This window comes from Diadema antillarum, unplaced genomic scaffold (genome assembly GCF_040938485.1).
Source record: "Diadema antillarum isolate AM-2024a unplaced genomic scaffold, OU_Dant_1.0 seq00000124_RagTag, whole genome shotgun sequence".
Classification (NCBI taxonomy): domain Eukaryota; kingdom Metazoa; phylum Echinodermata; class Echinoidea; order Diadematoida; family Diadematidae; genus Diadema; species Diadema antillarum.
The window spans coordinates 2,421,306-2,440,386 of NW_027271204.1; the positions used below are offsets into that span (position 1 = coordinate 2,421,306).

At 37.5% G+C, this 19,081-nt stretch overlaps 1 protein-coding gene across 1 annotated transcript; it reads right to left on the reverse strand.

The window, feature by feature from the left end:
- Nucleotides 1-2,906: 2,906 nt before the first annotated feature.
- Nucleotides 2,907-4,403, reverse strand: LOC139727290 (alpha-2,8-sialyltransferase 8B-like). Its single transcript, XM_071638244.1, has 2 exons — nt 3,985-4,403; nt 2,907-3,342 (listed from the first exon to the last, which is right to left on the reverse strand). The coding sequence occupies exons 1-2, from the start codon at nt 4,401-4,403 to the stop codon at nt 2,907-2,909; spliced, it is 855 nt and encodes a 284-aa protein (XP_071494345.1).
- Nucleotides 4,404-19,081: the final 14,678 nt, after the last annotated feature.

Here is a 19,081-nt window from a genome sequence, read left to right on the forward strand (position 1 = left end):
TGTTGTTATGACTTCATCATTTTTCTACTCTACTTACACTTTACTTCCAAGTTAGATTACATGCAGAACTTGCTAAAACTGATATCAGACTATAGGTACTGACTTAAAAGTCTGATTATAGATCGCGTTCGAGCGCTCTAGGGCTCACACCTGCAAACAAAATGGAATGTCCCAGACCCCTTCACAAATTCGTACCAAAGATACCAAAATAAATGAAGAAAAAAATTAATTAAAAATCAATGATGTAGTTTGGCAAAAAAATGAATAGCTGGAGATATTGAGTATGAATTCTTCTACAAATTGCATTTTGGTTGGAAGATGAAAGCTTTTCTGACGGAATTTGAGGTGACTATATTTCATTGGGTACGTGTACGGAAAATAAGTGATTTTTGGAGTGACAAGAACTCGTAGTCTGGCTTTGCGGATCCTTGGACAGAATTTGAGCCAAAGAACTCACCCTGGAAATTTGATGGATGAAAGGGTATATCTCACTTATCCAGGTTAGTGAAAATGAAATACCTCATTTCTCCCATCTATTTTACAGAATTTTTTTTGAAATTTGAATTTTAACACACGTCTCTATGGAGAATTATTTACCCGTGTGAGCCTTCTAAAGCGAACCAAAGCGAACTGAACCAAAGCGTACCGTACCAAACTGTACCAGATTTGAAGCGTTCGAGTGCTCTGTGGAGAAAGCGTACCTCACGAGTTATTTTTAGAAAAGGGCACGCATTTACAGAGCAGGTGTAGTGCAATACTGAACCAAATACCTTCTAAAGAGTAAGAGAAGAAATCTCCGAGACATTAAAGCCTTACAATAGTGGCGAGTGGTTTGTGCGGAACGAAGACGAACGCAACACGCTGCCTCCCCCCCCCCCCCCCCACCCCCATTCTGTATCAAAATGTCGTGACACCGAATGAGAATAGCGGCTAGGCGCTGGCTCAGTGGGTGCGCGGTCCGCGAACACACGCTGGACTCTAAATCACCTGACCCAAAATGGCTGTCCGAGCCACGAAAGCTTCCGATCAGTGCCGAATAGACGCACACTCACAGTGCGCATGCGCATGCGCATGAAGAGAGGCCAAAAGAGCCATGCATCTTCTGGCCTCTCTCCTCCAATCACCGCAGCTCGCGTTTACAATGTTTGTGTATGATGCGTACACACACACACACACACACACGTGTCTCCTTGGCAGCACTGTCTCACACGTTTATAGCGCTGCAGTCTGGCATTGCGCAATAAGCCAGGTCGGGGTTTCAGTTTAGAGAAAAAGGTCATTTGTACCAAGAGACGGGTTGGTTTTTAATTTCACTGAGATAAGCATTTGTAATGTTATGATTATTCATGTAATCCTATAAATGGTGCCTGCAAGTACATCCGCCTGACAGCAAGCCTGGTATTTGGCAATGTTATTAGAAAAAGTTTGTTGATTTAATGTATTCAAAATAGCACAATGAAATGGATGCTTCCCAAAGTGTTGATTGACAAACCATTCTGGTCACTTCATCTACTTAGGTTCATTCTTTGTTAGAATACGAGTTCCATATTGCTATGTTGGACAATCTGCTGCATTATGTCGCTTTGAATAGAATGAAGTGCCTATTCAACTGAGAAAAATGAAAGGTCATTTGTACCCATGTGCACATGAGCAATCTCCGAACTGGCTTATTGCACGCACAAATTTCGTTCTTTCGGAAGAGTTACACAATAACGTACCGTTAGGGGTTACGATCGTTCGAGTTTAAGATACCAGTGGAATTTTAGATGTCGTATCGTATAGAGTTACGTGACCCCAATTGTTAAAGACCGTGCACGCCTTGCCGAGCAAGCTACTCGGGCTTGATGTGAGGAGGGATTTTCCAGTACACATGGGAATTTCCCCGGGAGGACAAGAATGTTTGCGAGTTTCGCACTTGTTTCTTAACTACTAGACGCGTGTTAGTTATCTTATACTTGCGTGTATTCCGTGTGACCTGCCTGAGAGCTTTGAAACCGATCCGTTTTCTGTCATGAGCGACTTACAGGTGCTGAGAAGTACCTGCGTTGTAGTTGCCTGAGAGGTGCTGCCGGTAATGGTCTCCTACTGGTGTTCTGCTTGTACCTCTGCAAGAGAACCCGCACGACTCACTAGGAACAAGTTTTGATCATGCTGAAGGTCTTGTCATACCGTATCTAGGGAAGTTTTGCGGTTTGACTTGCGGGGAAACAAATTTGCTACTTTGAGCTCTCCGCAGTTGGTCCGCACCTTACAGTACCTAGCGCGTATCTCGCCTGTAGTTACCCTGAGGTGCTTACGTAAGTCCCATTTAAGCGCAGCCACGTTTTGAGGATGACCAAAACTTTTTCCGGGTGAGTCGCGGGGATACCCGGAGAGGTCCACTCAGAATGCCAGTAAGAGGCCCTTAGCGGCAGCACCTCGCAGGCAACTCCCATGCAGGTACCTCGCAGTCCCTGTATGCAGCCAAGATAATGACATTCTGTGGGACTTCTGCCATTCCTTCAGAGGAATTCCTTCACTGAGTTGTCAGCACCCACGCGACTGGTACACAGGTCACACAGCATACCCACAAGTAGAATTTAAGTAGAACGCGTCCAGCAAGTAAGACACATGCTCTGACTTGTCCAAATCCTCGTCCGTCGTCAGAAATTGTCCGGTATGCTGGAAAATCCCCACACACAACAAGCTCGCGTAGCATGCCCGGAAAGGTGTGACAGGACATAAACATGGTTGCGGGTAAAAAGATTTGCGTGCGCACCTCCAGGCGACGACGAGTGAGATACGTGCTAGGTACTGTCATGCGCGGGTCATCAGCGGGACCTCCGGGTAGTAAAAATTGTGTTCACAAGTCGCACGCAAAAGCTTGCCCGGAAAGGTGTGACACGGCCTTTAAGAAGTTAAGAAGTTTAAGAAGTTAAAGTGTTTCTGTAATGTTGCTTGAGACCAGCTGCTTGATCTGATTTTGATTTCATCCGGGCTCGATTTTGGATCGACCTAGCAAGCTTATAACCATCAAAATCACCCAATTCGTTTCCATTCAAATGCTTGTAGCGCTTGAATCTTTCCCTCAATAAGTCGTTTTTCCATTTTCCGCTACAGTCGTTGACGATTCGGAGGGCGCCCTTCTTGTCCAGTTCGAGGAGGACCCTGTACTCATCCGGAATCTTGTGGCGGTTGGTAGTGTAGTTCATCTTGACGTGTTCGTAGTAATGTGTGAACAAAGTGCGATTCGTCGGGTCTTTGTAGAACGGGAAAAAACCGAAGAGCTGAATTTGACAACAGAAGTGAGTGGCTGCTGCGTAAACCGCCACACCGGTGCTCGGAGAGCTCAATTTCAGAACTCTGCAAACGAAAAAAGAAAATAATACTTTTAAGTGACAAGTATGAATTATAATGTTCATGGTAAGTTACATTTCATTCGAGTGATAGGTCCCTAAGTCTTTTCCCGAATTTATTACATAGGTCAAAGGGTCGCAACGTCCCTGCCTTGTAACACGTAGACAAATACGTATCAAGAATTTTTTTGTCAACATCGTGTGGTCAATTTTGAATTGCTTGGACGAAACTTTTGCCATTCCATCTGTTTGACTTTGTCCTGTCGTTTAAAGTAAACTTCAATAAAACTTAAGTTTTGCTTCACACAAATTGTCCGTATCAACTTCTCTTTCTCGTCCGTAGTGTTTCATCAGTTGACAACAGATCGTTTCGGAGAGGGGGCACAGATGTTATTAGATTCGAATCTCTATTGAGTTTTGTTAGAGAGTGAGTGAATGAAAAGGTATAACGATTCGACTTTAGTAAATGACCCACAGTAAAAATATAGTATGTGAAGTACTTTTTTGTTTAAAGACACACAGTCACTTTATATGTTTCTGGAAAAAAAAATGTAATCAAAAACAAAAAAGCAAAGAACAAAAATAGAACATAATATATCCATGTCGGATTTCACAACCAGCCTTCCCGAAAACTATTCCATCTCCTCACTTTTTCACTTGACCCTTGAGTTCTGCCGGGCTGTAGGCAAAACCAAAGTGGAGGTTGTAAAAATTGCGAAACACCGCCAGCGCTGTTTTCAGACGATTGTTCTGGGCCATAGACCCGAAGTACCAGAGGATGCTGCCGTTCATGCGGCTTAAACTTCTCAGCAGTTTCCAACACACGTGTGGTAACCCGTCGAGAGTGATGTTGCCGTAGTTGTCTGTACAGTACGTCAGGTGCCTGTATTGTTCTGAATTCAACGTCATCAGATTGACTTTCGAACCGACGTCCGAAGCGAACTCGCCTCCAAACAGCGCCAGATTCATTCGGATAATGAGATCGGAGCTGTCGATGAGATGGCCGCATCTGCTATGCAACAGGACACCTGAGTTGCCTATGATAGCACAGGTCCGTTTTTCAGCCATGTTGGTAGTCTGATTGAGCAGCACTATCTCCTTGACGTTACTCGAGAATCGCATATCCATAGGGGGAATACCGGTTTTAAATAACTGAAGGGTTTCTGGCAACGTCCGATGCTTGGAAAACGCTTCTCTGGATAATACGTATCAGGAAAGATTAACGAACATTAACAACAGTCTACAAAAGTGAAAGTTGAAACTGAAACAAAGATAAGCGTGATAACAATATGATGAAGTTTATTGTTCACCTAAATAAAAATTAATCAGTCAACAATATGACATTATACCATGCTAAGATTTAGGTTTCAGACTTTGTCTTCATTACGGTTAAAGTGGCCTTGCAGCAAGAAGGGTTGATGTGTATGATAACATTGACTAGCCTTGAGGATATCGTAACGTCGTGCATTAATTCGCAATTCCTGTTTTTAAGGTATAAACTCGTCCTGCAGGTCTATAAGATAATGCTATTAACATCAAGTTTTGTTGTCGGTTTTTTTTTTTCACTTGAGAAAAACTGAATATGCTCAACGAGAGCACACGGTTTACGGCATGTCAGAGACGTATTGTTGGAATCATTGAGCTATATGTGTTCTCCAAGCGACACTTCAAGTCAACTTTACATTCATACAACTAATTCTACTTAAAGTAGACTTATACACGTCACAAAAAGGGGGAGATCACTGTTCTTTTTAATATACAGTGATAAAGATGTCTCACTTTGCAGGAATGTTCTATGGGACAAGTGGAAGCTTTTTCTTCAAAAAGACACTTTGAATTGATTAATTGATTGATTGATTGATTGATTGATTGATTGATTTTCTGCATTTCTTTTTCGTACATATAAAACGTCACACAAAGTTACGTGAGCAAAGTTATAGTGTTGCTTGGTCATACAACCCCTAACTGAAATAATTTCAGCTTATAATTAGCCTTTACGTGTAGATATTTGGTCTAATTTTGGGGGAGAGAGAGAAAAAAAAGTGATGAACCGAGATATCACAAAACTAAAACATTTATTGTTCCTAAGTCCAGAGGAAATATAAAAATCCCATAATTTTGTTTCTCAATGAAACACAATTTATTTAACATTAATCCTATTTTTTTTTACATTAATCCTATTTATTCAATATTAATCCCTATTTAACATTAATCATTACCCACACCCCTCCTGTGTGAATGCATTACCCGACTGGGGACGAGCATTCAGGGTTGTAATTAAACATTCACATGATTTCCTTTGAAGTTATTGGATCAGCAGACGGCGGCCAACAAACCGCTCCCACAAAACGTTTTATATACCATAATTTTTATTCTTGCGTTCATTGAAGGTTTTATGTCGAACTATCCTGCCTTATTCTTCTTTACGACACAAAGATAAAAGAACTCGCCCACAAAACAAAAAGAACAAACAGAGAAGAAGATGCTTAACCTATACGATCCATCAGCCTATCCGACAGATCCAATCCGACTTTCATTTCCATTAAGTCCTTTATGAAACAAGATGTATTCCTACTGGTAATGTGACAGTTTATTTGTTACAATTTGTCACAAGAATTACCATCATTTTGACGGTGTATTACCCATGTATACTGTTCAGAAATGATAGTAAAACAGGAATGAATGAATTAGTGAAATACTTGATTCTGATAGTAAAATAGCGTATATTTGTTGAATTTGAACTCATTAATGTCGCTATGTTAGATGTAATGGCAACTCTGACCTTTCATGTATGTATAAGAAATAGTTATTATAGAGTAATATATTATGTTAGGTAAATTGCATTTTTTAAAGATATTTTGTATTATGATATCATTTGTTTGTACAGCACAATGAAATTCTTTCCAAGTCTGAAATGCGCTAAAAAGAATGTGTTATTATCATTATTAGTACGAAAGCAGGAGACTCCCGTTTTAACGGATTCCTTCTGACTGACAGTTTTCTTTCGTTATATCCAAACAATACACTCTTAGAGACATACAATGATGATAACTTTGGGACATATATTTATACTTTGCTATAACGAGAATTTCGTTATAACCATATTCGATGTAACGGGAGAGTACTAGTACTGTATTGCAAACGCGTATATTATACACGATGGGTCTTGCGCTTTTTCTGCATTATATTCACCTCAATTTAGCTTTCTCTAGGTCCCAGTTGTCGCGACAAAGCGTCGCCTCCAACTGCTTTGGCAGTGCTCGAAAACCTGGTAACACACACAAGCAAAACATCAAAGAAAAATGCACATGAACAGATGAAAATAGACTGGAATTACAAGACAATATGCTGAATCTAAATTGAGACAAAAGGAACGGCGATTTGTATGTCCTGTGCACAATGAGTCTTACAGGTGAATTATGTGCGTTTTATGAATGAAGACATACGTTTACTCAAGAAGAATAGAAGTGGTCAATGTGTTTGGAAAGGGGTACCTGTGTGAACCAGCATAGAGAAAGTAATTGCAGCCAGAGATATTGAAGTTGGATTCGATGATACCTGCAGATTTCTGTCATGTAGGGCCTACCCACAAGAACGTACTGAAGTAGTACCAAAGGCGATTTTTTTTTATTCATTAATCTAATCATTTGAAGTGCGCATTCGTGGGTAATTTTCATGCGTGAGAACATTTAACTTTTTGTACTATTATATTAATCAGGTGGCATGAAACTTCCTTGATTTCGGAGAAAAAAAAAGAAGAAATAATTTGTGATGACGTATAAGCATGGTTTTAAGATCAGGCTCAACATCTGCTAACGATTTCAATCAAACTTAAGAGGGGGAGGGCTCGGCAAGCATAGGTGCGTGCGGTCCTGCTATAGTCGCGGCATTGAGCATAGCAAATTGAACCTTAGACAAACCTGGGAGTTCGGGGGAGTTTCCCGGAGAGATATAGATGTTTGATTATCCCTAAACTAGTTAATTTTGATGTAAAGACTAAAATCGGAGTTTCAGCCTTTCAACCCATTGATCGCACTAGGCATTTATGTAAGGCGCACATCAAACACTTACTGATTGTTCACGAAATCTTTGTCTACTTCCTTAAGATATATTTCAAATCATTTGTGTTAGTAGTTTCGGAAGACGTTGAAAACCTTTCTTACGTGGAAAATCAGAACACGTAAAAGGCATTTCGTATCTAGATACTCCATGATTTCGAAACCGTTCGATAGGTCTCTAACAATGTACAATATACAGCTGCAGTTCCTTTAAACTTTTAAAATCCTGTCCTTGAAAGAAAGTAAGCTGAAAGTTCAATACAGGGTGGCCCAAAAAGAACGGAACACCCAAGATCTTTGATTACAGCAATTTTATTGCAAATATATCATTATTTTGCATACTCTTGGAAAGACCATTTTTTCCAATACAATGACACCAAGTTCTTTAATTTTGGTTAATGCGTTGTGATTTTAGGACCATGTTTGTGAACCCTTGCAATTTTCAAAAAGTGATCATTTTGCACTCTCAGAGATACCGAAATCAATTTGGCTTGCCATAGAACCAGTAGCGTTCACAATGCGTGGAATGTGGACAACAGCTCTTTACTGCGAATGGAAGAGAGAGTGGGCGGGGCGGACAGTGTGATTGTCATTTTCCGTTGTAGTTGTATATGGGACGACATTTATGTTGGGCTCAATGAAATGCTAAATTTAGCTGGAAAATAGCGAGGTTAATTCCAGGGCATGACTGGTAGTGCTGACGTGAGTTCACGAGTGGTTTAGGAATAAAGCCCGTACTTTTAATTAAAGTATACATTGATAAATAGAGTGAGAATTCAGAATGTTGCTGTGTCGGTTTATGAAAAAATTTATGGAAAAAATGGCGGTGAAAAAAAAGATTGCCCTTCGCGTACTTGAACCCTTGTTCACAGAACCACCTAGGGTGCATTTTATTGAACTTGCTTGTTATGATTCAAGTTTTACTAATCCACTCATAGATTCAGGGATATTCTCACTGTACATGTATTCATCAATGCATACTCACAATTAAAAGTACGGGCATTATTCCTAAACCACTCATGAACTCACGTCAGCACTACCAATCATGCCTTGGAATTAACATCGCTATTTTCAGCTAAATTTAGCATTTCATTGAGCCCAACATAATGTCGTCCCATTCACACTACAACGGACAATGACAATCACACTGTCCGCCCCGCCCACTCTCTCTTCCATTCACAGTAAAGAGCTGTTGTCCACATTCCACGCATTGTCAACGCTACTGGTTCTATGGCAAGCCAAATTGATTTCGGTATCTCTGAGAGTGCAAAATGATCACATTTTGAAAATTGCAAGGGTTCACAAAAATGGATCTACAATCCTAACGCATTACCCTAACCAAAATTAAAGAACTTGGTGTCATTGTATTGGAAAAACGATAGCCTATCCAATAGTATGCAATGACATAATGACGTATTTACAACAATATCGCTGTAATTAAAACTCTTAGGTGTTCCGTTCTTTTTTGGGCCACCCTGTATAGTAGACACTTGAATTGTGATTCAGATGTATGCATTATATGCTTCTAGGTGTGATATAGTCTTTGCTTGTCTTTTAGCAGTGCATGCATATAAAAGTGATGACATTGTGGCTGGAGAGATAAATACTGCATTGGTTTGTATTCTGAGTTCGTAATGAAATCGTGAAGTTAAAAGCCCCTTGATTTTGGGTATGATTGGTATTCTGAGGATGTAAGTGACGAGTGATGTTAAAAGTTCCCCTATAATTATCTTAGGTTCGTCCCATCTATTTGCTCTTCCATCCGCATTCGATAAATCTAATGCGAATAAAGAAAACTGAATGGTCTTAATTCCGATAATCTTGATTAATGACTTTCGATATTCATAAATCAATTCGCTTGTCTCGATATGAATTTCCCTGACTGGATTGAGAATATAAAAGAATATCATCGATCGTTAGACTAAATTCTGATACAATTAAATGACTTTCGACAAATACACAAGTTAATGTGAAACTGAGCGGAAACATGTGTATCATTTTATATACAAATGAGAGCTTACTTTGCTATAGAGCTGCATTCCACGGTCAAATATCAGCCAAAATGAAACTTGGCCACACGATCATCAGGAGAGTACAGCACGAGACGAAACTACGAAACACGCTAACCTTAAGCTACTGCCCTTCTGCATTATTCATTGTATTGCTGATACGTTTTGTTACGCATTGTGAAGACAGTGGAGACAAAACTACTTTAACAACTTACGTGTAGTAGTATGGCTGCAATAATGTGTGTACACATGTAAATGGATATGTGCATTTACAATTATAATGGAGGAACCAATAAATCAAATCAAGTCAAATAAAACAAAATGAAAACTGACTAGCTGTCCTATTTTCAAAAGAAGGGGGCTAGGCATTGTGTATATATATATATATATATATATATATATATATATATGGGTATTTCCACAGTAAAAGGGTACTTTTCAAGGATGTCTCTTTATATTCTGTTTGCAATATGTAGTACCCCCAATACAATCTGATCTTCAAGAACACTTCAATGAGAGATAACTTTGCCCCCAAATTGCTTCAAACAAGCAATCTGTTAAAATGTATGCTACAATGAAAAAGTTTGGGTGATCACGTGTAACGTAGGACAGAAATCTATGCACTAACATAATTTATGAAGGTCCAAATATGAATGCTCATCAAAATTCTGTTGTTTTGCAATTGAATGGTGTAATTTTGATGAGAAAAGATAATAACAGCTGTAAAGTTCTATTGAAGATTGTGCTTTGTATGAAAATTGTGTAACATGGACAGATCATCTTTTTTTTTTATTTGATTTGATTTATTGGTTTCTGTATCATCATTGTACATATACACATTCATGTACAAACATAAATATAATAATATATATAAGTATTTTCTTGTTCATTGCCTGTGTACAATGTACAGCAAAAGTACAACAAAACATACTACAATGAATAATACAGAGGGGCTACAGCATAAGCGTAGCTTGATTTGCGTGCAGCCCCCGTAGCATAACATAATATTATAATGTACATCGGAAGGAGAATAGGAGGGAGGGATGACTTGCATAGAGATAGGATAGTTGAAAGGAGAAAGGGAAGAGATTTAATGTACATCGGAAGGAGAATAGGAGGGAGGGATGACTTGCATAGAGATAGGATAGTTGAAAGGAGAAAGGGAAGAGAGAGGCTTGTCTGCTTTCACTAAAGGTTTATACAAAATAAAATCACCTGTATCACTGATTAGCAAAACATGACAAAATATTTCTTCAACGAGGTACAGGTGGACAGTTGATACAGGTCATGGTCGGTTACATAATCATTATTACATAATGAATTAATTGTGTCGATATTTGTACGAAAGAATTTCGTGTATATAACAATGACAATGGAATTACTGATATTCAGATAACAACATCGTTTTTACAGCCTTCCCAAAAGAATACGTGGACTTTAAACTTCGAATTTCAGAAGGAAGAGAATTCCAAACATCGGGTCCGGTGTGTCTGACAGATTTCAGAGCCATCACTGTTTTGGGATTATACAAGTGAAACTTATCAGATTGTCTTGTTGGATAAGAATGTATTTCCTTATTTAATTGAAATAATGAGTAAAAAGAAGATGGCAACTGATCATTATGTAAGTGAAACATAAAGAGTGAGTTTTGCAAAAAATTAATGTCATTTACCTTAAGTGTTCTTAATTCTGCGAATAAAGGATCTGAATGGTCTCGATAACCTGAGTTGGTGCATATACGTATTGCTTTCTTTTGCAAAAGTAATATACTATCAATGTGGCTTTTTGATGTTGCCCATACAATGTTGCAATAAGAAATGTGCGATAATATCAATGAATTATATAACATAAATAAAATATTCTTAGGGACATAATACTTTAACTTTTGAAGTATACCAACATTACGAGATACTTTATCAGAGATATATTGTACATGAACATTCCATTTCATATTTTCATTTCTATATATTCCGAGGAATTTAATACTCTCTTTTTGTTCCAATAATACACCATCCACCATAATATTTAAATGTTGCATTTCATTGTTGTGCTTCTTGTTATAGAAATACATAAAATTTGTCTTTTTCAGATTAAGTGATAATCTATTACTCTTAAACCACATAGATAATTTCGGTAATTCAGTGTTAAGAGTTCTTAGGAGCGAATGAAAATCAGAATTGGAACAAAATACATTGGTGTCATCAGCAAACATAATATATTGCAGTGACTTAGATGAGTTTGAAATATCATTTACATACACTAGAAATAATAACGGTCCCAATATGGATCCTTGTGGGACTCCACATTGGATAGGTAATACTTCAGAGTTAACAGATTCATAGTACACATATTGCTGTCTATTTAACAAGTAATCTTTAAACCATTCAAGTGGAATGCCACGAACACCATAAGACTGCAATTTACGTATGAGGATAGTGTGGTCAAGAGTGTCGAATGCCTTGCTTAGGTCCATGAAAACACCGATGACATGTTTTTGTTCAGCTAAGGCAGTCGACGCTCTATCGTATAATTGGGCTAGTGCCATATCTGTTGAATGAAATTTCCTGAAACCATACTGGTCTTGGTTAAATATATCATATTGTGTCAAAAAATCATACAATCTGTTATATACAAGCCTTTCTATTACCTTAGAAATACTAGGAAGAATAGAAATAGGACGGTAATTTGATACAAAAGAAGAGTCATCTTTTTTATATATTGGAATAACTTTAGCAATTTTACATGCATTCGGAAATATACCAGTTGAGAGTGATAAATTACAAATGTACACTAAGGGTGTCAGTATACTACCAATAATCTGTTTTAAAAAATACGTACTCATTTCATCATGACCAGTTGCATAACTTGATTTTAATGAGTGAACAATGTCAACAATCTCACCATAATCTGTTGGTTTAAAAAATAATGAATTATCATTTGACGCACCTAAATACTGCGAAAAATCAGTTTGTGTGGGATCTATTTTTGAAGCTTGACTACGACCTATAGCAACAAAATACTCATTGAAACAACATGCTACATCCCTAGGGTTACAGAGTGTTTGACCGTCACGCATAATTTGAAATGTTGACATATTCTTTTGCTTACCAATAACATCATTAATAACTTTCCAAGTGGCTGACATATTTCCAGTAGCATTTTGAAAGGCTTCTGCATAAAACATCCTACGGGAAAGCCTTATAATTTGTGTCAATTTATTTCTATATAATTTATATCGATTAACGTTATCATTATTAGGATACCGTAAACTGCATTTATATAACATATTTCTTTTCTTTACTGATCGGAAAATTCCTTTTGTTATCCATGGATTTTTGATTTTTCTATTACTTTTCCTTTCAATTGCGGGGATATGTTTGTTAAAATAAGAAAGAAATATATTCCAAAACGTATCATAAGCAATATTTGGGTCTGCGCAAAGCAATACATCATCCCATGTCTCCGAGATTAAATCGTCGTTGAGTAATGATATATTTTCTGATGTGAATTTGCGCTTCTTCTTACTTTCTGTTTGCTTGACATGGGAATGTTGTATCTCGTCACAGATAAAAAATATAGGTAAATGATCAGATATATCACTATACAAAAGACCAGATTTCGAATGATCTGTGTCAATATTAGTAACAATATTATCAATCAATGTTGATGAGTTAACCTTCATTCTCGAGGGCTTATCTATAGTGACATTACAGAAATTTGCTTGCAAAATATTGCAAAACTTATTCTTAGCATTACTTCCTTGATTCAAAAGATCAATATTGAAATCACCCATCAAGTAAACATCTTTGTTTTCTTGATTGATCAGCTCTAATAAAACATCCAAGTTTTCCAAAAATAAATTACTGTCTGTATGAGGGGGCCTGCATACAACACAAAGTATTATATTTCTTCTATTACATATATTAATTTCAACACACATGCAATCAAATTCATTTCCGTTGTATATCAAATCAGGTCTTACTTTAAACGATAGCGAGTGTGATAAGAACAAAGCAACTCCGCCCCCTCGTCCGCATTTTCTATCAGACCGGACAACAGAATATCCATCAATGTTATATAAAGGGGGAGATTTGTCGTTAAGCCATGTTTCTGTGACACCAATAACTGAAAATTTCATATTTATCGCAGACAACAATAATTGCATATTTTCAAAATTTCTTTGAAGACTGCGAGCATTAACGTGTAATATACTGAGAAGATATTCATTGCTGGAAAATTCTGAATTAAACTCGTCAGGTAAATAATACCGACATTGGACATTTTTATGTGTACATAGATTTATTTCATCCATATTTTATATAGGGACAACATATTGACCATAACATGATCATAAATATTTGCTTACAAACTACTGAAAGCAGACAAGAAGGGAGCAAGAAGGGAGCATCTTGTAGAAGGGAGCAAGAAGGGAGACAAGAAGCAGACAAGAAGGGAGCAAGAAGGGAGCAAGAAGGGAGCATCTTGTAGCATTTTGGTCTGTCACCACTATTAAAAGTGAACTTCTCTTAATACCTTGTATACCTTATAATATACAAGGTTCGAAGAGATGATCTTTCCACAGGTCCAGGCCCTGGGTATCAGACCTAATAGGAAGGGAACTCTCTGAGTGGATCAATCTGGGCCTAGACTTCAAGCTGTTCCTTTTTTCCGATTTTATGGGTACGATGCCAGACAGCAGGGTAAGGTCTTCCGCATCGGTGGTTTTAAGGCATCCAGTGTCTCACCCAGGCAGCATTTAAGGCAGTGTCTACTTTGGCGGCATTAGCTGATCTACACCAGACGGAAGAAACATACTCAGCGGTTGAGAAGCACAAGGCGAGAGCCGCAGAATGGACTTTTATGGCATCTACTCCCCATGTGGTGTTCGTTAGCTTCCGGAGGATGCTGTTTCTAGAACCCACTTTGACCCTGGTCCTGATTATTATGTTTATTAACACCATACAGTTAATATCACTGTGAAAATTCATTCGGATTTTGAATTAAAATCAAGGCGGTTGGCATTTAATGCATTTCTGTATTGTGACATTACTATATTACTATACATATACATACTTTGAGGAATTTCTTGAACTCTTGCCACAGATTCAGTTTACAAAGAATGATTGATATCACGGAGTTGTATATTTTCAACAAACAAAAAAAGATCTTAAACTTATACTAGTCATTGAGATGAATGAATTCTGTAAATACTAGAAACACATTTAATACTGAGCTACGCACAGTATCAACATTATCATCCTCTAACAATTGATAGTGAAATTACATTGATTAGTTGGTTTTCATTGTTTTCTTTGTCGAGTGGAGAGAAAGGGTTGTTGGGGCCCTCCTCTCTATAACGTAAGCAGTTTGTTAGTCTGTCAAGTGATGGTTCCAATTTTGACACGACGTTGATTTATATTTTTATGGCAGAAAGTTCACACATTGTTTCTTGTATAGAAAAGCAGTGATCCGATCGATTGAGAGGACAACCTTTTCCAATCGTGATGGACTGGATAGCTTTCTCTCTTCCAAAGTCCATAGTAAATTTTAACATGATTCTGATTAGCCAATACCACCTGTCAAACTTGACCATCATGGATACGGGGCATGAATTTTGGGATAGGTCATTGACTTGTTCCGGTCTTTAAAGACGGAGGGGGAGGGGAACATGCCCAGGGTTTTATTGCAAATAAAAGAATGAGGGCAGGAAGGGTTTTGAATCAATTGGATGTACTATGAGAAAGTGAAAGAGTTATGAAGGTATACTTACGGTGCTTGTCTATCTCTATATAGGTATAGTAAGATCAGACTGTGGGATATGTAGCTGGAGGTTGAGAAACTTAATATTGGGGTTTTCAGGTAACGAGAATGTCTATTTCTTTCTCGACCATAATAAATTTCTTATGTCACGTTTTACATGCTAAGTAAAAAAAAAAAAAGCTCATGAGCTCGTCGCAACACCACGTGGTTTAATTTTCGTCGTCTTGAACTCGTGTAAATTTCTGCGTAGTGTCGAACTGGGCCTTTTGCAGTGCCAGGTTAAAATGTCACAAGTAAAAACGTCTGAGGTAAAAATGTCAGAGAGGAAATGTGCGAGGTAAGTATGTCAGAGGTCAAATATTTGGAAATTACAAGTGTTTCATTATTAAGTTTTATTGATGTTTGCCATTTTACTTTGTGATTTCTTTTCCTCCCTTTAATTTCACTTTTGTTTAACTTTTTTTTTCTGTTGTCTCAATACTCCCCTCCAGAAGTCCATGAAACCGGATTCCATCATGGTGGAATCCGATCGTATAGCAGTTCAGAATCTAAGATGTCAGAGATATTCTTAACTTTACTCGAAGCAATCTCCTCCACGCTTGATTTCTTATCTTGCGACCACCACGTATTATAGTAAATTCGCAATTCCAGCATTGTTATATTGACATATTAGTACTGTTCATGGTTTATTGAATTTATTCATTCATTTTCATCACTTTATTTTTTCATTTATTTATTTTCTCATTAATTCCTTTATTCATTTACTATAACTTATTTGATTATCAACATATTTAACGTTACTAGTATCCCCGGGATGAAAAAAAAAGATACTGGAATTTGAATTAAGATAGAAAACGATCAATGTACAATGTAAAACAAATAAACTACATTGGAGAAGAAGGAGGGGTGCTGCGATACTAGAAGCTGCAACCACCCCTCTCCCCTCCCCCCCCCCCCCCCCCCCCATGTGAAAATGGCGACATTAATGCTAGGCATCCGCAATGCAATAGTGAGTAGCAAGAATTTCCCAATACTGATAGTGTAAGTGCCGGAATATCAAATTTATCTCTTTTGTTGTTTTTGTTGTTATTGTTGTTGTTGTTGTTGTTTTTGTTTTTGTTCTTGTTCTTGTTCTTGTTCTTGTTGTTAAAAGGAGGCTCAAAGCATTGTATTACTCGTTTCGTTCTCTGGAAATAAAAAAAAAAACTCCAACAACTTGAAAAGCTGATAATCCGACAAAGTGTTAAGTGTCTCTTGCACTTACGTGGCTAAGACTTTGCTACATGTATTTTTAAAGTCATTTCTGTCATTATTATTCTTCATTCAGCCAAGCAAAGCATCACAATAATAGTTACATATATTATACTTTCACCCATAGAAATGAAATATAGTTAGAGAAGTAGCACATGCCATAGGCTTGGGTTCACAAAAGTCATTATTTTGATATAACCCTTAGGCACGTGAGCCCTCATGCAATACATTCCACCTCATACATAATACATACATGACAATCATAGAAATAAACACATTATCAAAATAGTCCAAAAATAGTGATTACATAACAACACATGAAATAAAATGAAAACAAAAATCACACACACTTATAAAATTTCATAAAACCTACTCAAAGTGCACCTGCATTCCATTCAGATACTCAATTCAAACACTGTAAAGTCATCGATACAAAATTAGAAACTCATACCAAACGGAGTAAATGAGTATTTTATGAGTATGATAGGAAAATAGGCACAGAAAAGAATGCTTCTAGTAATGTGAAAAATTATCTCTCATAGCTTAGGAATGGCGACCACTTGTAGAGATGTTAACTCGCCAGAATACCTGCCAAGTTTAGTGAAAACTTGATCATGCATTTTCATTAAGAATGGCAAATGAGAAAAATTTAACCCAAATTTGAACAAACGTGAAAAGTATACAGTTATATAATCATTATCAACTTACTAATAGCACTAACTTTGCTCTATTAGGCCTACTTCTGGTCTTAGAGATAAAAATTTGTAAATATTCCCTAAGACTACGGGCCCCTCATTTCGTGGCGTTGTGCAAATACAGGTACTATAAAATCATCGAAACAAAAACAGAAACTCATACCAAACGGAGTAAATGAGTATTTTATGAGTATGATAGGAAAATAGGCATAGAAAAGAATGCTTCTAGTAATGTGAAAAATTATCTCTCATAGCTTAGGAATGGCGACCACTTGTAGAGATGTTAACTCGCCAGAATACCTGCCAAGTTTAGTGAAAACTTGATCATGCATTTTCATTAAGAATGGAAAATGAGAAAAATTTAACCCAAATTTGAACAAACGTGAAAAGTATACAGTTATATAATCATTATCAACTTACTAATAGCACTAACTTTGCTCTATTAGGCCTACTTCTGGTCTTAGAGATAAAAATTTGTAAATATTCCCTAAGACTACGGGCCCCTCATTTCGTGGCGTTGTGCAAATACTATAAAATCATCGAAACAAAAACAGAAACTCATACCAAACGGAGTAAATGAGTATTTTATGAGTATGATAAGAAATTAGGCGTGGAAAAGAATGCCTCCAGCAATGTTAAAATTATCTCAGATGGCTTAGGAATGCCTGCCAAGTTTGGTGAAAACTTGGACCGTCATGCGTTTTCAGGAAGAAGAGGAAGGAGAGGAAAATGAGAAAAATTCAACCCAAATTTGAACAAACGGTGCCCCTTTTTAGTTATATATCTACTTAAATACTCATAGCAATAACTTTGCTCTATTAGACCTACTTCTGCTTTTAGAGATGAAGATTCGTAAATATTCCTAAGACGACGCCCCCCCCCCCCCCCCGATTTCGTGGCGTTGTGCCTCTGGGGCTCCAATGTAATGGTGCCCATTTTTACAGATACATACTCTCTATCACCCCGGCGATAATACAAGAAAGATATCAGGGATTTGTAATTCTTTCGATGAGAAAAAAAAAATGATATTCTTAAAATGTCTAAAATGTAAAGCTATCAATTTTTCATCTGGTAAAAATCACGCCGACGTAACACAAGTCTCTTTACCATACCATGAACAGAGCTGTGTGATATATGATTTGGTGGGGGTTGGGGGAATAGCCAGAATGAAATGAAGCAAAATTCTGAGAAATATTTCAATTTTAGGTCTGCCTCAAACAGTGCATGATATTGAATTTATACCAAATAGCAAGTTTTTAGTCATCACGTTCAAAGCGACCTGAAATAGACACGCATATATCAAATATTCTACAAAGATAGAAGGAAGTTATGCGTGTTTCGTCTGATAATAAAGCTTGTTTTCTCAACGTCAGACCCTCTTTAAGATGCACACTTGTTACTACCACCTCCCGGCTCCATGGTGGATCGAGTTCGCTGTATCCGAGACTAATTAGGGTATCACACGGTATACCTAGCGCCCAAACTCAAATCAGACCAAAAGCGCGCTCTGCAACCCGTGCTATAAAATAATTATATATACCTGTATATTATACAGGCTCGCAAAATTCTCCGTATCAGCAGTCAGTTTAGTTATACAATGTATATTTTTTATTATATTTTGGATCAAAAATTTGTCTTCCATTGATTGGTTAAAAGAGCTTCACGTGATTATAGGTATTTTGAACTATTTTAGAGTGTTAGTGTGTTCGACACTCCATGAAGTACTATTTGCAAAATGACGTCACTTTTATGACGACATTTTGCAAATAGTATATACTATTTGCAAAATGATGTCACAATCACCCTTCTTTACAATCAAGTGTACGTGGTCCGTCCACGTCCGGTCCCGAATTCTAGTGTTCAGGTTTGCAGCGGCCATACGAGCGCTTCGATACATGCGACGGGCAACTCTGGCGGTGCCACGGCTGCTACGTTTTTCAATTTCCGGTCTCTCGCACTGCTGCGTATTGCAG

Bases quoted from the DNA above. Each gene is read 5' to 3' on its own strand.
- LOC139727290 (XM_071638244.1), bottom strand. From the start codon at position 4,403: ATGGCTGAAAAACGGACCTGTGCTATCATAGGCAACTCAGGTGTCCTG. The intron at 3,343-3,984 runs GTGAGGAGATGG...TTTCGTTTGCAG, and splicing joins CTCAAGGGTCAAGTGAAAAA to AGTTCTGAAATTGAGCTCTC.